Source organism: Falco rusticolus, chromosome Z (genome assembly GCF_015220075.1).
Source record: "Falco rusticolus isolate bFalRus1 chromosome Z, bFalRus1.pri, whole genome shotgun sequence".
NCBI classification, from domain to species: Eukaryota; Metazoa; Chordata; class Aves; order Falconiformes; family Falconidae; genus Falco; species Falco rusticolus.
Window position 1 is genome coordinate 11,849,990 of NC_051210.1, and position 23,313 is coordinate 11,873,302.

At 37.0% G+C, this 23,313-nt stretch overlaps 1 protein-coding gene across 1 annotated transcript in view; it reads left to right on the plus strand.

Annotated features, from left to right (window-relative positions):
- SHOC1 (shortage in chiasmata 1) overlaps nucleotides 1-20,398 on the plus strand; it is a 55,705-nt gene extending 35,307 nt beyond the window's left edge. Inside the window, exons 16-28 of the mRNA XM_037374164.1 lie at nucleotides 555-742; nucleotides 5,851-5,923; nucleotides 7,370-7,439; nucleotides 7,977-8,161; nucleotides 8,664-8,769; nucleotides 10,523-10,634; nucleotides 11,596-11,714; nucleotides 12,705-12,798; nucleotides 13,801-13,932; nucleotides 15,273-15,422; nucleotides 16,482-16,629; nucleotides 16,870-17,430; nucleotides 19,776-20,398. Coding sequence (XP_037230061.1) covers nucleotides 555-742; nucleotides 5,851-5,923; nucleotides 7,370-7,439; nucleotides 7,977-8,161; nucleotides 8,664-8,769; nucleotides 10,523-10,634; nucleotides 11,596-11,714; nucleotides 12,705-12,798; nucleotides 13,801-13,932; nucleotides 15,273-15,422; nucleotides 16,482-16,629; nucleotides 16,870-17,430; nucleotides 19,776-19,876 — 2,039 coding nt within the window. The 3' untranslated portion in view covers nucleotides 19,877-20,398. The remainder of the gene's footprint in view (nucleotides 1-554; nucleotides 743-5,850; nucleotides 5,924-7,369; nucleotides 7,440-7,976; nucleotides 8,162-8,663; nucleotides 8,770-10,522; nucleotides 10,635-11,595; nucleotides 11,715-12,704; nucleotides 12,799-13,800; nucleotides 13,933-15,272; nucleotides 15,423-16,481; nucleotides 16,630-16,869; nucleotides 17,431-19,775) is intronic.
- Nucleotides 20,399-23,313: the final 2,915 nt, after the last annotated feature.

Here is a 23,313-nt window from a genome sequence, read left to right on the forward strand (position 1 = left end):
TTCAAAAAGTAGGCCCTGTAGTCCTCACTATTGTTCTGATTTTGTGCTCTGCTATGTGATTCATCACATAGTTATCTTGGATGTATTTTTTTCTTCATGCATTTTCAAAAAACCCCAGCATTGTTCACCATTTATATACAAAAGGCATCATTCTGAGGTGATAGTTATAATAACATGAAGAGTAGAGAAAACACAGGACAAATAAAGCTTTGGACTTTGGGAATAAAAAGAAAGTTGTTATTTAGTATAAACTATATAGATTAGTTAAATATAACAGTGCTGATGGTGGTATTTGCAGCTATAGAAAGCAAGGTTCAACAATTCTAGCTGGAGTCACATAGCAGATACTACTGGAGGTATAGCAGTTTTATACAGGCCACTTATGTACCTGATTAGTAGTAACAGTGTCCTTCCAGATTGGTAAGCCAGTAAATTTTAATCTTTTTTGCACAATATACTGTCACATAAATTTTAAACTTACGTGTAGATTAAACACAAACCTTGGCAATTATCTTTCGTCACTGCGATTACTTCTTTTATTGCTTTATTAACAGGTTATTTGTCCAAGGCAAAGGACATCTATAAAACCGTCTTAGAATCCTGTTTGAATAATGTCTGGAGGCAGTTGAAGATTGTACAGTACAGCAGCCAGAAAAAGCATGAAACAAATCCCAAAATAACAGAGCTTCAGCATCAAATCTTAAATTGGATGCAAATTTATGGGGAGGAACACAGTGTTAAGGTTAAAAATATAAACAATTTCTCTAAGCAAACAAAACTGCTCCAAACTATGTGAATAATTATAAAACCATCTTTCAACAAGTGTTGGTTTATGGAAGAAAGGCTTATAATTACCTTTCCAACTCACAGTATCTGTTAAATAAGGGTAGCAAAGTTTTAAGACTTCCACCAGCAAACAGGTTTTGTAAACCAGCAAATAGGTTTGATCAAACAGGTTTCTGTTTGATCAAATCTCCCCTTGGTTCGTGCCTGAAATAACATGCATATGAGTTTTAACACTGCCAGGCCTTCATCTTGTGCAAGTGGCTTTGTCTCCCTGGTAAGTATATTGTATCACATCACTTTCTGAGAAGTGTATAATAACCTTTTAGTTGAAGGCCTCAATCTTCTGGTGCAAAGAGAATCACAGCACAAGTCAGTATTTTGTACTTGTACAGTGTGGCTCAAAGCTCACACATCATGGACTGTGTGGGTATTGTTATCTATAGACGACCTCTGCTTAACCCATGTATCAGGCCAATCTCCTGCCATTATAATTATGTAGGAAGCAAATACCCATGAGTGATAGTTATGGCATGGAGGATAGAGTTGTAGGGGAGATTCAAGTATCCAAAGATAATTTTTTTTCGGGTTATGTGAATATTTTGGGTGATACCATGCAGTGAAAAACATTATTTTCCTTTGCAGACTATTTATTATTTATTTACAGAATAAATTAATAGTACAATGAAACAGAAGGGATAAAATATGTAATATTTTGTGTCCTGACTGGAATAGAATTTATGCTACTGAACACACAGCCAAAAAAGATGAATCTTCAAGCTTACTTTCATCTGTTTTAATTTCTTTCCATATTTCACTTCCTGGAGCTTTCTTATAGAATCATAGAATGGTTTGGGTTGGAAGGGACCTTAAAGATAATCTGCTTCCAACCCCCCTGCCATGGGCAGGGACACTTCCACTCCACCAGGTTGCTCAAAGCTCCATCCAGCCTGGCCTTGAACACTGCCAGGGGTAAGGAATCCACAGCTTCTCCAGGCAACCTGTTCCAGTGCCTCACCACTCTCCTTTTGTTTCTGTTAAGAGTTGCACAAAGAGCTCTGAACATCTTTTGATTAAATTTTCCTGAGAAGAAAAATATAATATCTTATTGTACACCCTTTTAGAATTTAAAATGGAAATGAAGCAACCAAAACAAAGTGGTGTTGATGGTCTTGGTGTTTGTCCTTCATAGACGCTCTAAACTGATTTCAGCATGATCTTCTTAAATAGTTACATATTTTGCTTTGTGATACTAGGAATATGCTGCACTAGGAGACATATGACAACTTTGTCATCTTACTGTCAGCTCAGTGACAATTCTGCTTTTCTTCTGAACTCAGCTAGATATGATTTGTAAAATTTTTAACTATAACTCTCCTGAGTTTTGACTTGTTTGCTTGACTTAAACTTAAGGTCGTGCACACATACACATACAATGTACAAATATATATATGATTTTATTCACAATTATGAAATTGTTTACTTTTCCCTAGCATTCAGAGACAGGTTTTAATGAGCCAGGATAGGCAGAAGTACTGTGGTTTTAATAAGAAGTAAAATTTGTACTGAATAAGCCATTTCCTGTTCTATCACATCACATCAGCATCAGTTAATATGATGTCAGATATAATAATCTGATTATAATTTTATTAGCCAAAATTTTTATTGATGCAGGATTATAATCTGATGTTTTCTTTGTAAGCAAGAAGTTGCTAACAGAATAGAATAACCTGAACTTTACTCATTGTTTCATTATCTTTTGTACTCATGATTAGACAGAAAATGTCACCTAGCTCACAACAACATGTAATAAATACACTGTTGTATTATGTGTGAAAAAGCAGTTCTGCATTTTAAAATGCAGTTGTCCAAAACTGCTTTGAAAGGAGCCAGTGGGTTTTCAGATGGTTGTTCTGTGCACCAACATATGGAAACAGAAATTTGTCTTGAGCTGGTCAGGCTGACTGATATCCAGAAGTTCTTTTCTGACAAGCTTTAACACACTATTCATTTTTACTTATACAATTATCTTGCATCTGTAAGATTTAAGAGTTAGACAGTGCCATGTGCTTCCTTAAAATCTTATCTTGTGTGCACCATGTAAAGTGTCTATACATAAAGGTTCAGAGATCATCCTGTCTGAAAGTATGGTGTAAATCCTATATGTGTGTGCCTATTCTTCTTTACATACTTTGATTATGTAGCACAAGTTCAGTCTTGAAATGTTGGACAAGGTAAACACCTTCTCTGATAGTGTGGTTTTTTTTAAACTGTGTCAATTTGGTAGATTCTAATCCTTCTCAATGTTTTCATCTTAAGCAGTATTTAATGAGTCTCATAGATAAGCGATCTCTGGCAGGAACACTTCAGTGTACTCCATCTATGGTCTGGAAAATCTTTCTAATTAGTTCAGCAGTACATCTTGGACCTCCCTCCAGTACATCACCATCTTGCAGGCGGAATTTAGATATCTTCAGTTTAAGTTTTGCCTCCATAGGGATAATGCCTCTAATGTGACCATAATAATCTGTCTAGTGCAACAGTAATAATGTGGTATAATGTCTTTAGATAATATCTCTAATTAGCGTTTTTACTTTGACTCAAATATTCCAGTTTAAGATTTCTTCTAGAACAGCTTTGTTCCTAAAACTGAATTCCAATACTGATGTTTCCTATAATATTGTTTCTTCAACTCATGCAATAATGCACACATACACCTGAGTTTAATCATTGCTGGTAGGAGAAAAACCAGAGCAAAACTTCTACCCTGGATGTGGGGAGAGCAGACCTGGGGCTGCTGAAGGAGCTAGTTAGGCAGATCCCTTGGGAATCTGCTTTTGAAAGTATTGGGGTGCAGGAACACTGGTTGTTTTTTAAGGGCCATATTTTACAAGCGCTGCAGCAGGCAATTCCAAAGTGTCAGAAGTGAAACAACTGGAGCACAAGGCTGGCTTGGCTGAGTAGGGATCTTGTTCTAAGAGTTAGGTGGAAAAGGAAAGTGTATGGACATTGGAAACAAGGACAGGTGATGGGAGGACTACAGAGACACTGCCACTGTAGGGAGACAATTCATATGGCCGAAGCTCAATTAGAGCTCAAGCTGGCCAGCACTGTGAAGGACAACAAAAGGGGCTTTTTTAAATATGCTAACAGCAGAAGGAGAATCAGAGATAACATTGGTCTGTTGCACAGACCAATCCCTCACAAACAGGGATGTAGACAAAGCAGAGACTTTTAATGTTGTCTTTTACCTCTATCTTTCACACCGATGATGGGCCCTGGGACCCCCAGAGCCCTGGCCTGGAAGGCTGTGACTGGAGCAATGATAAACTCTCAGCCAGCCCTGAACTTGTTCAAGACTTGCTGCTCCAGCTGGATGGGCATAAATCTATGGAGCCCCATGGGATTCATCCCAGGGTAGTGAAAGAGCTAGTCAATATCATCACGGGACCTTTCTTCATGATTTTTTGACAACCTTGGGAGTCTGGAGACATCCCAGTGAACTGGAAGCTGGCGAATGTTGTCCCATTTTTCAAGAAGGGCTAGAAGGAAGACCCTGGCAATTGCAGGCCTGTCAGTCTCACTTCAGTGCATGATAAAATTATGGAGAAGGTTATTTTGGGAGTTATTGAAAAACACTTGAGACACAACACAGTCATTGGTAATAGTCAGCATGGGTTCACAAGAGGAACATCCTGCTTAACCAACTTACTCTCCTTTTATGACAAGGTCACCCATCTAGTTGACCAAGGGAAGCCAGTAGATGTAGTGGTTTTGAATTTTAATAAAGCTTTTGATACTGTCTCTCACAGTATCCTTCTGGGTAAAACAGCCAGCACACAGGCAAGTTCATCATATGCTGGGTAAGCAACTGGCTCATGGGTCAGCTCAAAGGTTTATAGTAAATGTGGTTACATCAGGCTGGCAGCCAATCACCAGTGGGGTTGCCCAGGACTCAGTTATAGGGCCAGTGCTCTTTAATGTTTTTATAAATGATTGGAACACAGGAATTAAGTGTACATTGTGTTTGCCAACAATACTAAACTGCAAGGAGCTGTGGACTCCCTTGAGGGTAGAGAGGCCTCACAGAGAGGTGTGGATAAGGTAGAGAGCTGGGCAGTCACCAACCATATGAAAGTTAACAAGACCAAGTGCCAGATTTTCCACCTAGGACCAGGTAATCATGGTTATACATACCAATGTGGGGAGGAGAGGATGGAGAAGAGCCTGGCGGAAAGATATCTGGGGATCTGGGTTGATGGCAAGTTGAATATGAGTCAACAGTGTGCCTTGGCAGCCAAAAGGGCCAACCATGTCCTGGGATGTGTCAAGCACAGCACAGCTAGCTCGCCGAGGGAGGTGATTGTCCCACCCTACAGTGCACGGGTGCAGCCTCACTTCAAGCAGTGTCTGCAGTTCTGGGCACCCAATATAAGAAGGCCATCAGACTATTAGAGCGTGTGCAGAGGAAGATGGCCAAGGTGGTGAAAGGCCTCGAGGCCAAGACTTAGGAGGAGCAACTGAGCTCACTTGATCTGTTCAGCTTGGAAAAGAGAAGGCTGACAGGTGACCTCATTCCAGCCTACAGGTTCTGCAAGGGTAGCAGCAGAGGGGAGGTGCTGATCTCCCTCTGGTGACCAGTGATAGGACACGAGGAAAGGAGATGAAGCTGCACCAGAGGAAGTTCAGATTGGACATCAGGAAAAGGTTCTCCACTGAGGTGGTGGCTGGTCACTGGAACAGGGTCCCCAGGGAAATGGTCATGGCACCAAGCCTGTCAGAGTTCGCAGAGCATCTGGATGATGCTTTTGGATGGTTTGGTTTTAGGTAGTCCTGTGAAGAGCAGGGAGTTGAACTCAATGATCCTTACAGGTCCCTTCCAACCTGAGATATTCTATGATTCCGTGATTCTATGATTGCTCTTCTGGAAGACCCCAAGGTTTCCATTCTTGCCACCTGCTTAGTCAATCTTGTGCTTTCTGTGCCAAAGGAGAAAGAAAGATGTATGCAGGTTGAAAGAACAAATTCTTTACAATACTAGAGTTTCTTTTACTTGCCTTCTTCCAGATACTAATCATAACAAGGATGGACTCTGAGATGGAAAAAGCTGCTCTCATTCAGACTTTATTTAGAGTAGAAGGTAAATAAATAATTTTTATGTGCATCTTTGAAAGAAAAAGTGGCTGTTATTCTGTGCTTTGTTGCATTGCTGTTGTATGCTTTCTGCAGGTTTTTCTCCCTTTTCTCCTCATCAGGAACCTTTCTACATACTTTTCTCACTGATTTGTTTCCTAGATCTTCCATCAGCCTTCTTTCTTTCTTGTAATTTTATTTTCCTCTGATTAAGATTTCTGGTGTGGTGTCTGTTGCAAGAGAATGATAGTTCATCTGTCAGGTGAAAGATTTATTTAACAGAGCACAAAGGAGATGTGGGTAGCCCATTGCCTATTGTCTTGGTCAGACTGTCTCATTGTTTTTAGCTGATGGGTGGTCGAAAGTTTTCTTCCTTGAAAACTTACTAAGAACAGTTAGCATTTAGAAGTCTTAACTAAGTTCCCTGGCATAAGACCTTAAATGAGTAGTTTGGTACAGATCATGATTTCCCTTAGCTATCTGTTGATGACTTTGTTTGCTAATTTACTAAATATGTAAGCATAAGCTGTAGCAATCTATTAAACTCAAGGAAAAAAAAAAAAGTTTCCAGTATCGCAGCCCCCACTTATATAAGCAACACTTTCATCAGTTCATGATTTTACCTGTGAGTAATTTTTGTAGTACAAAAAATTGTACTTTTTGTACAAAAGCTTGGTCAACATTACAGATTCAGCTGTAAAACAAACATGTTTCAGGAAGACTGTTATTTGAGCCTGTACTTATGTTTAGAGGAAGACACAGATTCCTTTCATAGTGCTTTTTAAAACCCATTTTTGTAACTCCTTCTTGCTTGAACCTTATCAACAGTGTCATGTACTGTATCGTTCTTTTGCCTTTAGAAGTAAAGTTAAATTTCCTGTGCTCTTAAAAGAAGAAAGCCTGTCTTTTAGAATGTTTTGAAAGGGAAGAGGCATGTTCACAATGCTTTTAATAACAATAATATTTAATGAAAAGTATTTTATTTGTTTTAAGATCTTAAGACTTGGTTGTAAACACAGGTCAATCCAACTAACTAAACTTTTGAAAAGAGTCATTTGTGTTACGCAAATATCGCTTTTTAACCATATCTTCCATTCATACTTGTGAAACTTGAGCTGTACAGAAAGTGTAAAGGAATTTAAATTGTAAAGGGGAAAAGATGCTTCCTCTTGCACTAGCCTTTTAATTTTCATGTTAAGGTAATCAGGTTGTGAGTTTGTAAGACATGAAACTTGTTCACTTCTTCCTTGGGTTCAAAACAGAAGTTTCTAAATCAGTATACCCACCAGTGCAATACAAACTGAAATTATGTAGAATTTCATCAAGACAGACAACAAAATACATGAAATTTTAATATTCTGTGTTATTCCACATTTGCTGTTTACTGCTGTGCGTAGATTCATACCTGCAGAGACTCATTTGTTTGATTAATATTTCAACTCTTTTTATGCAGGTTTAAAAGCTAGGGATTTGAATTCTGAGAAAAAAAGAACTGTTTTAAGTTGCAAAGATATCATAAGCAAGTAAGTTAAATTGTTGATTTTTGAGAACAAAGTCTTTACTCAGGACTAACACAGGAAATTTTCATTACTTTTGTTCATTTCCATGGGATTTTAGTCTGGTGGAAAAATTTGAGAGTATGGCTGTACATCTTCACTCTGGGAGGGGAGAATTTTGTTCACACTCCGCTAAAATGCTTAGTTGTGAAGCTCAGAGGAACTTTTAGAAAACATGCAATTGCATGTTTTTAACTTTTTGTTTTGTTTTGCATGTTTTAGGAAAAGGTGGGGAGGAAAGAGCATAAAAGAGATAATGGCAAATTATGACATTGCAGGAAAACACGAATACTTCAAGTAGATAACTGGAGGAGGGGAAGTACAGCTTTTAATTTAAAAACTAATTTTTAGAGATATTATAGTTTTAAATTTGGGAAGGGTAAATACTTTTCTATAAACAGACTTTAAACAGTGATAATTCTTCAGAGTGAAAACGTGTTTATTTTCTTCTCAGAGTAGTTCTACCTGAACTTAATTTTATTAATACTTTGTTGTTTTTTTAAGCCTTAGTAGATATTCCTGTGTGGTTGTACATAATCAGCAAATTGGAGCTGACTTCCCTTGGACACACTTCTCATTAGTAATGGAATATGATTATTCTGAAAACTCTTGCTGGAAGGATCTGTGCAAAAATCTCAATGTTACTTACATGACTTTTAAAACCACCCTCCCTGAAACAATACAAATGGGTAAGTGCCCTCCAGAACTGTAACAAACAATATGAAAGGAAAGCATTCTGTGGTTCCTAAAATGCTACGTTCATGTGTCTGTGGAAGAGAATGAGTAACAAATTATGAAGGCTAAAGCTAAGCAAACAGAGCTGGTTTATCTATACAGAAAGACAGGAAGGCGTTTTTCTTAGGGTGTGAGGTTAGTTTTGGCCAGGATGTAGTACTAAATGTTGGTTGATAGAAGACTTGTGCCAAGATCACAGGTTGTTTACAGTTACTACGAGCCGTATCCACCCTTCGCCATCCTAAGTGTATGTTGCTGTAGATCTAAAGGAATATAAATTAAAGCTTAATTTCAAAGAGATACAGAAGAGTTTGGGGTGGGGGGAGCAGGAAGGCATGGAATGGAAACATTTAGGGATTAATAAAAGCTGCATTTTTAAAACACATCTAGCTAAATACTTAAATGTTTAGATTTTTGCTTATGAAACTATTATCTTACATACACAAAATGTTTCAGGGCATCACTGTGGTTCCTTTCTTCTGGAAGTACAGATTCCATACGTATTTCTGACAACTGAAGGTCTTCTTAATATGCCAGATATTCTTCAGGTTTTGGAATCCAAGTGAGTGAAAATAATATATTTAATCTTATTGACTATTTATTTTCAGTTTTCCAGGACATGTATCTTGTCCTAATATACCATGTAGTAGCCATCTACTTGACTATAAGGTACATTACTGCAATTACACTATTAGCATTTTAAGAGACATGAAGATAATTTTTCTGCTGAAGCTGATAGCTTAATTCTATAGATTCACACAGTTGTCAACCAGAATGGAATTGGCCAGTTTCTTTATTTTAATAATGAGTTGGCACTTTTAATCAAAACAACTTTTTAAATTGTTTACTTTTACCTGAAAATCGTGATGTTACCCCAGAACATTTTTTGCTTTAGTGCTTCTTGGCGCTTGGAAGACTTTGTATTCAATTCTTCATAAAAATTGCTTTTGGAGTTTTTGTTTTTAACTACTGGAGCTATGCAAAAAAACCCAAACCAAACAACAATAAAACAGACACATTTTCTGATGCATCACAGCTTTTGGGAAAGGCTAAGTTAAAAACAAAAACGACTTTCTTTCTAAAATTCAGATCTAATATACACTGGATTTGAATACTCTTTAACTTGTGCAAAAATTTTCATGTTTGTAAATAATTGCATATGTGCATTATTTTCTTTGACATAATTTTCTTGCATTTTGCTTTCACTGTAATAAATACCTGATGAAAGTGGCTGTTATCATGGGGAGAAAAAAAATATAAATAGGGGACAGAGCAGCAGCATCTTTTAAACCTAGTGCCAGAACACAGATGGTTGATTTCACCATGTTGCTGAAGAGACATGCCAGTTTTGATCCTTGCTGTATCCTCAAGTGAGCTCTGAAGCCAATTTTGAACTGTGTCTAATGACAGTTCAATATGGAAAAAAACCCCCCATATATATTTGACATTTAAAATTTGAACATTTATTTGACATGCACTTTTAAATTCTGACCTGTCCGTATTCTCTCTTGAGCCTGACCATAAGCTAAATAGCCAAGAATGCTTTTTGCTACTTTCTCACTAGCTCCTTTTAGCACTGGTGAAGTAATTGAATAGATGAGCAACGCACTATATAGTTTCAGAAAAGCTTACCGTTCACTCTTTTGTTAACGTCTGAATACCCTGTCCATGCAAGTTTCTAGAGGACTTACTGCTGACAGATTCAGATTTAGGTCTCTTGTGTTCCTAGGGATGAGGCCAAGTAGTGTGATCATTGTCTCTTCTCAGCTTCCCTCCTTAGTCAGCCAAGACTCCCTGAAAGCCCTAAGCATGTGATGTTCATTCAGTGAGTCTTTGCTAACGCCGCTGTTAACAGGAGGCTGTTCTGTTGGCATTTCTCATCCACTCAGAAAAATTTAGGATCATACCAATGTCCATCAGGGAGTTTTCATTCCATTTTCTTTCCCTGTGCTGCACAGTCATGAAAGGAAGAAATGCAGTATACATTTGATTATTCAAAAGGAGTATCTGTTGTTTGATCTACCTTAGTTTCTGTATTACATCTTTTTTTTTTTGGTGAACTCAGAGGCTGTATATCAAGGTCATATTTGGTGCAATTAGCAACATAATTAAATTATCCACTAATATTTCATTAAGTCACTGCTACACTGATGTGCATTCTTCAAATGTGTCTTAAAGTGAACTTGAGAATTTGAGAAAGAACAAATACAAACAGGCTGTGTATTAAATTGTGTTGAGATGTGTGTTATTCATTTCCTTTAAGAAAATATTATTTTGCTTAACTGAGATTTAACAAAATGATTTGACTTCTTCAGGTACAGCATTACCTTTGTTGAAAGAAGCAGTAGTTACTCCTTAAGTCTCTTTGGAAGTACAGCTCCATATGTTGTGTTGACAATAGATGAATGTACTGCTGTCTTTTTGCAGGTACAAAATGAAACTACTACACCCAAATTCTGTTATGCATTGGGTCACTTCTAGGCCATATTTACAGCCTTCTAACATACCTTTTCTTCCTTATAACCATGTTTAATTCATGCATTGTTTCACATCACAAAATATTTCCAAATTCATTAACACCAAAATTCTGTTTGTGCCAGTTTGACTGACTTAAAACCTACATTTCTTCACAGAAGTGTAACATTTGACCTGTAATTGGATTGTATCAAATATAGTTAAAGGATGCATACTTGAAAATAGGGTTGTATGAAGGAATATTATAATAAGCAATTAAATGTATCTGTGACTATATTCTCTTACCATGTGCGTGTTAACTGCTCCCATTTCAAAGAGTTATATGAATTAGTCTAGAGAATAATTTGTCCTACTTTTAATTAAAAGTAATTGTTTAGACAATACCATAATACTCAAATTCTGGTATGCAGCAAGACAGATGACAGGTAGAACTGCTACTGAAAGATAGATAATTAATCAAATAATATTGCAAGCACAACACTGAGAAACGTTCCTACATGTTGCTGCAAATGCTGTTGCAATTAGGGATGTATTTTATATATTCATTGTAGGTATAATATGATTTCTATAGGTTAACTAAAATTTCAGAGTTTAACAATAATATTTTCCATTATTAAATTCTCAAAAATCTTTAAGAACATCCTAAAAAGTTAGTAGTTGTGTTTCCTTTTTACAGGAGGGGAAAAGAGTCCCAAAGCTGTGAATCAGCTTTTTAAAGGTCAAATAAAATAAAAGTTGGGAATACCACCTAGTTTTCCTGACTCTCAGATGTGTCTTTAATACCTGTATTATTTAGCTGTATTTATGTTTGTTCTAACTTCTACATAATACAGCATTGCAAATTAAAAGCTTGTGACAGACCAGAGCTTTTTTTTTTATTTATTTTTTACTTTTAATATTAATTTTATGGTAGAGTATAGAAGACCTAAATTATGAAAAATCCTGTGACAATGTGATACTGAAGCTGCTGGCATTATCACTTCAATATACATGCTGTTGGATCATTTTCTATTCCAGAGGACTGAGTTTAGAGTAAGTTATGAAATTCTTTTATCTTGGTATTTTGAAACAAACTTATCACTAAAGGAAGCTACTTATTAGAACAAGCTAATGCTCTTTGTTCTTTTTACTTTATTTACTTTACTTTACAGAATTACTCTGTAGGAACACATTTATCTTAGAACAATGTAAATATTGTAAGCTCATATTTCTCTTGTACTTTGAACTTTTCAGTTAGTTACAGTATTATCATGCACCTACTAAAAAACTCCATGGAATGACAGAAGTAACAGTGATCACCGGAGACCCCCAAAAAAGTTAGAAAAGATGGTTTTTTATGTCTTAGGAGCTTTTTAGTCTTACACAAGAGATAAAGAAATGGTTGTTATAAAATAGCAAGATTTGAGGCAGGTAATACTAATGTGAGATGTATTTCAAATCAGCAGGTCCAGAAGTTTCACAAGACTAAGGTTATTTAGCCACTGGAATTATTCTTTGTAACTGTTTGAAGTAAATTAACCCCTACAACTACATGGTTATGAACTACTGTGTTAGCATCACTGTATATCATTTGCAACAGGGAGACATTCTTCAAGTGTTCTTCCAATCCATCAGCATCTCTCCTTTCTATGGAAGCACAGCTTTTGTTGATATAGTTCATAAGCATTTCTTTACTACCTACTGTGAGATTTTTTTTCTACGATCAAGTGGTAAGTTTTCCATGCATCACCTTTCCTCGCCATATGATTTTTCTCTAGTGACTGACCCTGATCCAGTCCTTTTGCTTCAGGCCAGGCTTGCTTTGCTGTGGGCTGACTGCATTTTCTTCTTCACAGTGCATCCTGCAGCACGCAGTCATTTAATGTGTCCTAGTTCTAACTTCACAGATATTAATGCTGAAACTGTACTGGTATTCTGAATTCCAGGAAATGAAACAGACATCTATTAACATATCGAACAAATGTTTTTGAATTATTATATATGCATATTAAATATTAACAGTCCAATGAAACTGTTTTATAGGTACAGTCTCAGGGGAGACACTCTGCTTAACCTTGTCTTAATTTATGCCACTCTAATTGAACTTACACAAAAGTCAGAAGATTTTGAAGTGAAGGTAATTTTTTGATAACAACCTTTCTGGTTTAGTCTTCACTGTATGTTATTTCTGAAGTGCTTAGTAAGTATGCATTCTACAACAAAAAAATGAAATAGCTCAAAATCACTAAAATAAGAGGGAAACTTCACTGCTGCTGAGGTCAGTGAAAGGACTATTGACTCCAGCACAAGTTCAATCCGAATCGAATAGCAGCTGAAGTGTTTCTATGAAAGACTAGGAGTCAAGAAATGAGATTGTACCTTTAATTTTATAAATTATTAGAATGTGTATTAATCCTGCTTATGCCTTAATTTGAAATTTAAAATTAATATTATGTTACTAATGTAGTAGAACAAAAAATAGTGTAGTTTGCTGTCAGCTAGTTTGCTTTTCTTTTTTAATATGGCAAGATACCTTAACTTTTTTTATTATAAATCAGAAAATGCAGTATCTAGAATAATCAGCATTAAAAACTGGGCAGAAGTTTCACTTGTCTTACCAAGCTGATGTCTGTAACTTACTTCTTTTGGATGAATTGACATCTTTTTAGGCCATTTTTTACTTATTTGTGTATTAAAATTTGTTTCAGATTTATCTGGTTAAATGAAGGTTAAAGAGAGGACAGAACTTTTTTCATTGCATGTACTAAGCAGTGTAATTCATGTGGAAATCACACCTTCGAAGTGTTACACATCTTCTTAAACTACATTAGGCATCTCAGAATTACCTGGCTTTTTATGAACGCGTATTGTACCCATAAACTTGATACAGATAAAAGACTATAGGAGAAACTCATTTCACCTGTAGAGGATTTGCATAAATAAGGAGTGTAATTTGTGGCCAGGCTAGTGGTCAGAGGTTGGAGTTCCTCTGCATAATAATCATGGTTCAGGTTTAATTACTCCACATTACCAGCTGTTGTGTTTGGGGTCACCTTTAAGCTTTCTCATTTAATTTCTGTAGCAAATTAAGACATTCTTTAGTATAAGTTTTAACCAAAATATTATGTTTCACTTCTAGGTAGTTCTTACGCCAGGAATTAAAGAGACAGCACTGATAATTCGTCAGATTGCTGACAACATTTTGATAGCATCTAATATCAGTCCTCATGAGTGGTTGGACAAATCCTGGCTTTCTGTCTTGCCGTCTGAGGTTTGCTTATCTTTCCATTAAACTACATTTTTTCTCTAATTTCTCAGACTCCTAAAGTTCTAGAGGGGGGTTGTTACTCTCTGAAAATATGTTGTTAAAATAAGCATTAATTTTATATACATACATATATACACACACACACATCCATATTTATATATATACATATGAAAATATATACACACATATATAATGTTTCCATCATCCTTGCCAGCACAATTAGATGCAATTTGGACTTTATCTGTGCTTTCACAGTTAACCAATAGAGAGGTTTATCCTCCACAACCGCTGGCCAATGTGTATAGTTCTACAGTTCTATGCACTAAGTTAAAAAAAATACCCAAATTGTAAAATAAAAATATACAATGTCTTGCTTGGGCAGGAAGACAAATACATCAGTGCTGATCTATTCCTGAAGTAAATGGCATTGCTAACAGACTCGCTTTAATACAAGATAATAGAAAGTAGTTTAACCCCTCATACGGTAGTTGATACTGAATATTTACAATAAATGCTGGAACAGGTCCATCAATCACACAGTCAAATATATGATGTTCTTTAACTTGTGTAGTAAGGTTTTCAAATTAAACATATAGATCTGTTACTTGTATGTGGAAGCTTTGAACTCTTGTAAAGCCAAGATACTTTTTGCCTTCAGCAAAATTCAGAAGCATTTTAAAGCACGTACTGGGATGGCCTTTCAAGTGTGGGATACTGGATTGTAGCTTTTCCAATTTAGAGATTAAAGATACTGGTAAAAAACTTAGAGGAGTCATTGATTTTGTCTCTGTCAAAGGTATTACATCCTGGCATCAGTTGAGCGCCAGCCCTTATAAATGTCAGGAACTGGAAGCTGACATTCTTACAATGCTACAGCTCTCAAATTGCTGCTCTCTGTGTGACATTCTGCCTCCTCCTAGCAACTCCTACTTTTACCACCTGTCTTATTGCTGTTTACAAATGTAACTTCTCCAAAACAAAACCAGCTTTGTCAGTTTATCTTGACTTAGGTAATTCTCTTCAAAATGGCAAGTAAATTGTAAATCTGGTGATGTGTTCTCAAATCAAGGTTACATGATTCACAGGTTTCATCCTTTAGAATAGAAACATCTTTAGACTGTGCTTCCCTGTTACCGAACTATTATGCAGAACTTACTCTTTTGCAAAAATGATACACCATTACATCTGTAGTAAAAAGCAGAAAGTCTTCTTCAGCCTATATAAGTGCACTGTTTGAAAGGCATAATGTATGACCTATTCATAGGGAGTCATTCTGTAGAACCAGAAAAAAAGAAAAAGTTGTTTGTCAGATATCAATCTAACAAAATAACTTCTATTTCCAGACAGAAGAACGCCTACTTACTTTTCCTTGTATCAACCCTCTGGTTGCTCAGTTAATGTTAAAGAAGGGATCTTCACTGAGCAGGTTGTTTCTTGCAAGTTTTGATCAACTTCACGAATTTCTGCCAGAGGTTCCAAAAAAAGCTTTAAAGGTTGGCCAAAATTAACTTCTGTATTAGATCAATCTTTTTGCACTGTTGTAATAGGGGGGTAGGGGGTGGGGGGTGGGGGGTGCGTGTATCTGATGCTACATGCACATTTGCTGGTATCATTGAAAATTATTTGCTAAAGCGTAATCATTTAAGTTATATGCTAAAGCACATAATTCATATACAAAATGTTGATCCTGCTGATTCTCAGCAGATTTTGTCAAGTTACTGTTATGTTCATGTGAAGATGATCAGAACATTTCCTTGACTGGAAAAATACTCATTTGATCAGCTTCCTTTTCAAGCTTTATCCTCTCAAGTATTGTATCAGCATACAAGCAAGTAAGAAGGCTGCCTTCTTACACAGTAATAAGCCCACCACTTATAAAGAAGAACCCTAGAGGTTAGGGTGAAGAATTCCATTCGCTAAAGTATCCCCCCTACAGTTAGAATTATGTGCTCCTACTGTTTCAGTTGGGCCAAGTCTGGGAAAGTTGTAGACTGATTATAGCCAGCTAATTAGATAAAAAATGCACAGCTTTCGTGAGTCAAGAAAGCGGGAGGACAAACTTCAACATCAGAAACATTCAGTTAAGGTGAAGGAGCAAGCAAACACATATTTGGGCACTGAGTATCATGTTGTACATATTGCTGTAATAACTGCATGTGTATAAAGCCATGTTTAGTGACTGAAAAACAGAAAAAGATCTTGTTGGCTTAATTCCTCTATGATGTATGATATGTGCCAATCCATTGCAGACACTACTTCCTCCAGTCCTGGACTAATGAAAGAGAATAAAGTGTTAAGATATTGATTTTTCTGGGTTTCAAGAGAAAGGCTATTACTGTGTTTATAGATCTAGGACAGGTGTCAGGCACATTGTCTACTGTACTACTGTACATGTCTCTTTTTCTCTACTGGTAAGTCTTCTTTTTTCCTTTCCAGGAAACAAAAAAAATATACACCTTAGAGTCCCAACAGCTGGTTTAACTTTTCCTATTTGACAGTGTAGACGTACTATAAACACTTCTCAAGTATCTTTTTGTGTTTGTTTGTTTCAGCATTTTAGTGAGATGATGTCTTCATACAACCTAAATGCTGCTGCTCCACTGGAAACAGCAGGGAAATCTGCATCACACCCAGAAAACCAGAATGACTTCAACATACTCTATCTGGATTATAAACAAAATGATCAGTCTCTTTTGCTGCTTGATAAGGCACAAAACAGCACAGGTAATACCTTGAATTACTAGGAAAATGTGTCTCCTTTGAAAGCTAGCAAAAATCTGAGTGTATTAGAATCTTTATCTTCTAATTATGGAAAGTTCAGTTATTTTGAGGAGACCAACTGCAATCAAAATGCTCAATGGCATCTTGTTTTTCTGTAAAATGTAAAGAAATAAACTAATTTTTCATTCTCCAAACAGAATTGTTCAAATTTTTCTCTATCAGGAACATCTCATATGAGTTCTGAAGCCTTAACTCCTCCATTGAATCGTCATCAGGGGTTTTTTGACTCTCATCTTCCAAGCTATATGCAAAAAAAGTCATGTTCTTCAGAAGTAATTACAAGGAGGAAGCAGAATTCCTTTGCTGTGCCGCAGGACTGTGAAGATTTTGCTCATCTGGACATTATGAATTCTGTTCATGTTCAAAGGCAGCCTTTCAGGACACGCTATAGCTCTGATCATTCTTCCAAAATCTTTGAAAAAGAGGATTTCTCTGCAACATCTAGTGACTGTGCAGCTCAGGAGAGCTCTATGAGTTTTCTAGAAGAATTTAGAGACACAACATTTAAGAGCCCAGAAATTCTGATTGACCAGACCCAATGGAATGACTCTTCATCCACAGGCCCATGTGATTCATTTGCACCTGATGGTTTTCTTCCTGATTTCTTTGTTGACCTAGATGAGCTTCAAAGTCTGAATTTTCATCAAATCAGTAAAGAATCTAAAGGAAAGAAAAAACAAATTCTACCATTCTTATGGACAAAGGAAAAAAATAGAACAGGTATGTCCAAAGAAAGCAGAATTTGCTGAAATTCTATTTGTAACTTGACTGGAAACAGGAGTATCTGTAAGACTAGATTTTATATTTTCTTCGAATAGTTGTTAAATCCAATCCAACTTGATAGTTGCATGTTTCCTTTACTAAAAAACTTCCTTGCATATATATTTCTTCTGTGATAAAAATTTCCTAAACATTTATTTTCTATTTTGAACATAAAGAATATTTATTTTTAAAAATAGAATTGTGTTATTGCCATTATTTTTCCTTGGTAAAATATTGAAAAGTGTAGTTCTCCAATATTGTATGCATCAACCTCTTCTCTCTTTGACTGCCTGAAATGTGCATAATAAAAATGCCAGAATTATTTTAAAAGTTATGGGAAAGATTATTTTGTAAACATAGATTTGGACAAAAGGGGGAAGAAAAGACTAGAAAGCGTTTTCTCTAAAGGACAAAAAGTAGATTTAGAAAATTCATAGAGTGAAATTTAAATGCTACTAACAGTTTTGTATTGCTGTTGGTATTAATGGAGTAAGAATTTCACTCTGACAACTGTTCATACAGTTAACCTATTCTTGGAATATATGAATATACTTTTTTTTTTTTTTTAGCTAATGTCTCCAGGGCTAAACTTTCCACTTGAAATCATTCCAAAGCATATTTCTTCAAACAGATGGTATAGTCTGTACTTCAAAAATTTGTTTACCCTGACACTGTGTCCAGTCCTTATATAAAATCTTCAGGCTTTTCTTTTTTCTCTTTCTTACCCCTGGTTTTCTTTCTGAAACACAGTTAGTTTGAGACCTTTTTTTGATAAGTCATAACATGTACCCATGGAGTCTTAAAAGTAAGAAAGTATCTCTAGTCCCTGTCACACTAAGTATTGCTGTATCATATATTGTAGTGTTTTTTTAATTCTGCTGCTTCCTTATAGATAAGGTACCACATTCTTTAAAAATCCAAGGTTAAGCTTCCCAGATAAAGTGCCTAATTCCTAGTACAGATGATTTAATTTATGTTTTCTCTGTTGCTGCCTGTTAAATCTCTTGGTGGTACAGCAAGGTCAATGCAGCATTAAAATGCTTTCACTACTTAGATCAGACTCATTCAAGAAAACACAAGTAACTTTATTGATATCATGTTTCATGGGCTGCTTAAGACAATTATGGAAGTAAAGAGAGGAAAAATTATTTGGATATGGTGAACTGCTTTTACTTTTCAGCCTATGTAAATTAAAGTCTTCATACAAAAACTATAAACAGACCTGTTGCCTCTCCATTGAGATTAAAATTGAGACCTGGAATGTTGGTGGGTAGTTAATAGTATTTCAGTAACCTGTAACTGGCACTGATTGTATAAAGTTCTATATAAAATAGTTTCAGCAGAGATCAAGGCAGATTCTTCTAGTACCATATTCTACAGTATTCTGAAAAGACTGTAATCTCTGACTGATAAGCTTTCTGTAATATTCTTGCCCAGTAGAGCAAAGGTATACTTAAATCTGAATCAAATCAAAAAAGGAAAAGTGATTTTTGTTTTAGATTTTGGAAGAATAGACTTACTTTACTTTATTATTCACTAGCCAGGGGAAAAATAAATATACTAAATAGTTGTGCATGATAATGCAAAAACATACCTTAATACAGTGAAAGCCTTCTGAAGTCCCAAATTTAAGAAATATGAAATCTCAAGTTTAAGAAATGTGTACAGACTCAAGTTAAAAAGACACATGGGGATCCCCAGGGATTTCTTCAGACTTCAGATCAAACTTTAGTTAAACCACAAACAATTAATCTAAATATGCCAAGGCAGTATTTCCACTGGAAGATATTAAATCTTTAGGTCAGTGTTAAAGTTTTCTTACAATAGCTTTTGTAAAGACTAAACAGAATTTTCTTACAGTCACTTATTTTGAATAAGCAGCTGTTATTGTAAAAATAATTGAATCTTAAGAATGTAAGTAGCTTTTCTTAAACAACTTAGAAACAGGAATGTGTCTTTCATTAAAAAGAATTAACTTTCACAATTACTGAATAATATGTGTATAATATTAATGAAATATAAATAAGCATTAAAATATTTACTGAAATATTGTAGTTAAGTATAGTGCATATGGGTATATTTATTTTGTATTATTTTTACAGGACAGTATGCATAAAACTGATCAGTAGTAGCTAATATTAATCTGTACACTTTTAATCGTATGACAGTTTGTGCTTTTCATACAGAGCATACTGGTTAAAACTAAAATATGTTACTGCTTCTGAGAAACATATAGTTAAGTCTGCATACATGTTGTATTTGTTGTTTATCATGCATATATTTTCTTTCCACTTTTTTTCCAGATTCAGGATTTGCAGAAGCACCAGAGTTCAAAAAAAGGAAATTGACCTATGAAAGAGTCCCTGGAAGAAGTGATGGACAAACACGTCTTAAATTCTTTTGAATGGAATGGGCTTCTGCATACTACACATAATTTTTTAAATTCTTAAACTTTTTGAAGGGAAATAGATTGGATTAAATTTTTTTTGTTCATTTTTAGAGAGAAATTAGGGTTTGGGAATCCTTACTAATTCAGGATTCTTTTGTATGTTTTTAAAATTTTACTAAGCAAACTAGTTGCTTGAACCTGGAGAATTACTGCTTCTATGTTTGTTCTCATGGATGATATTAAAGTTCTTGATCCCTCTTTACACAAAAAAATAAATTGTGAATGAAAAAAAGCCAGACACTGAAGCTCATAGTTTTAAAGGCACCTATTTTTGCTCCTTGAGCATGCAGCTTTCCAGACTTGAAGATGGGCTAGATCTGCCAGAATCTCAAGGCTGCTCATTGCCTTAGAGCTTTCTTGCGCTTACAGCTATTACCCTTTGTATTTGTCCTCTGGGTTCAGTTCCATTTTATTCTTTCTGACAGCTCCTTTAGAAACTGTGTGATAAGTTCCTGAACTGCCTTTAATCATAACCAAGCTACAGAAACAACCTATTTATTTTGCAGACAAGACGTGAAAGATATGTTGAAATTTAGGATTCTAATAGATTTGATTCAGAGAACTAAGCTGTGACCCTAGCTCTCTGCATAATCTGGAGGAGGCAGTTTGTTGGCAACCACATTTTTCAGCCTACTACAGTGCACTGACAAGTAGAGAGATGAGAGTCATCTGGGAGGCGCTGCCAGGTATTGTAGATTACAGCTTGAATGGGTAAGAGGTGGAGGAGGGAAAAAAAAACCCCGCCATCTCAATTACAAGCTACAGAAGAGTGAGGATAGAATAGTACCCAAACCATCACTTTGCATCAAAAGATTTGGCAATGAAACTGGAAACGTGTGGGAGCAATGACAGACAGTAACTCCATTCTGCTGCAGGAATGCATACACAGTTAGCACAGGCATGTGTGCCAGCTCCAGAATGTCAGTGTCTGTTCAGCAGCCTTCAGCTGAGATGATTCAGTTTTCAGACTCACAAATCCTTTTTAAGTTTGATGCAATAATGGGAGCAGGGGGGAGGAAAAAGAAAAAAAGAAAATCCCCACCAAGTTTATGGTTTATGTTTGCAGTAAAATACTTTCTTGATATTGAGCCTTCATTAAGCACATAGTCACTTTGGATAAATAAAACCAGCACTCAGGGGAGAAAGCTTTGGTCTCTCAGAGAAAACGGAATGCTGGTTTTTAGCTGAGAATTCTTAAGAGCTATGATGACAGCACTAATAGCAAGTTTAGTTCGCAGTAATATCCCCAAATTATTTGTACCCAAATTGTTTGCAAGACTTTAGAAAACACCTTCTAAGTGTAACATAAAAAGACTTCTGGTTGAATTGTGAACAAGCCAGCATTTCCCTATTTTGCCCAGAATGAAAGGAAGACTTACATAAAAATTGCAGTTTGCTAACTATTTCTAGCCCATTTTTGTGGTCACTTGACCTAACCATTTTCCATCTCTTGCATCATGGGTTTGGCTCTGTTTTTCAGAACTGTCTCCCAAATTGCCAGGCCCAGGAATCTGTTCTTTTAAGAGTGCAGCTCTGGGTACAGTCTCAGTCACAGATGACCACAGTAGAGAAGATTACAGCTGCCACTGCCAAGCTATTATTTATGTCCTCCCTTCCCGCAGGGAGAAGCAGACACCAGAACTTCCACATGAACACTCATGGAAGACTAGCGCAGATAATCTATAGATCACTTTGAAAACAAAGGCATGTTGCCTACATTAAATAAGTAAAGAGAATTCAAGTGCTGTCTGCAGTAAGTTTCCATTAGTTAGAAAAAATCTCAGTAAACAGTTATTTGCAATGTAGTGGAAAATAAGGAAAAGGGCTTGCAATCACCGTTGTTTTGCACTGTATTTGTGTATGACTCAATCTCTCACAGATGAGTACATATTGGACAAATTTATCATGTTACATTCCCCCCCATGTCCTTCTATGTTTAATGTGGAGGAAAATTACCTTGCTCTACAAAGATGCACTTCCCCCCCCCAAAGAAAAAATCATCTATTACTAAGATGAATTAGGAAGTGGCTAATTCTCAGGCAAAACAATGCACAAATACATAAACTAATCACCAGTCCTCCGTCAGCAGGCAGGGACACTCAGTTCTTGGATCAAATCTGTAAACTGCTTAGTGACCCGGCAGGTGGCAGCCATAGATGGATGAGAGCCTTGCCGACAGACTGTGAGAGACGACAGTGAGAAAACGGGGCCTTGCGGGTCACATGAGGCACTTAGTGTACAGATGTGTGCACTCAATTTGCTTTATTGTGGGTGTCCTGTGGGACCTGCTGCCATGACACTGGTATGAAGGCCTCTGTGCGGTGTGTGGAGAGTTGAGACCTCAGCAGACAGCCCTCTGGGATGGTCTTTGGTAAAGGAAGCTAAGATGATGTAGTCCAATCAACTGCAGGGGGCAGCAAAATGGGATGCTTGCCCCCCTGTCTAAGCCATCCCAGAGTTCAGTTCAGCAAGGCATTGCAAACCCAGGTACACCTGCAGCTGGAGACAAGATGTCTTGCTGACTGGGCAGGTAAGAGACACCCTGTTCCGCCACCTACAGGAAGCAAAGAGCTGCCCAGGCTTGTTTGTCAGGTTCCTTGGTTACATCAAAAAAGGGGACCTGCAAAAGCTGAGCTGCTAAAATGCGGGCTGCTTCATTTAGCCAACACAAAACAATGGGCAGTGGCAAGCTTCATAAAACTGATTCCCTGCAGGAACCCAAGAGCCTTAACGCCAACCAACCCTGTTCCGGAGCTCGTTCTGACACCCGACTTTTGTCACAGAACATGCCTCGGGAGGGCAGGCTGTCATCCCTCCCCCTGCTTCTACGCAGCAGCTCTGCCCTCAGAGCAAAGGGGTGCAGCAAGCATGCTCCTCTAAAGAGACTGGAATTTGTGTCTTCCTCCCATGAGACTGCAAAATAACCACCACCCTCACAGGTACACCAATCCATCCTTCAAACTGCTGCACAGGTCTTTCTGTCCGCTGCTGGTGCAAGATGTGGATGCAGTCAGGACCTGGAGTGTGTTCACAGTGCTGTTCCTCTGACATGTGCTGACCATGGTCCTCCAGACCAAAGATACCACCACATGGAGCTGGGCAGGGCAGCCAAGAGACAACAGCAGCTGACTGGCTAGCACTGGCTGCTCTCTCCTGCACACTAATTGGGCAGCTCCTTGTGCCAGCTCAGCAGCCGCTCCACAACCCAAGCTCCAAGTGAGGACACTAAGCAGGAAAGCGTATGCAGTAGGTGGGCCTAGGGAGAGGAACAGATGTGGGGACATGGGGAGGTTTTATTGTGGAAGGTAAAAGAAATATTGAAGGGCTTGCCTGGGAGGCAGTGGCCAGCAGCTACACGCTGCGTTTGATGCATACTCTCATCCCTCTCCCTC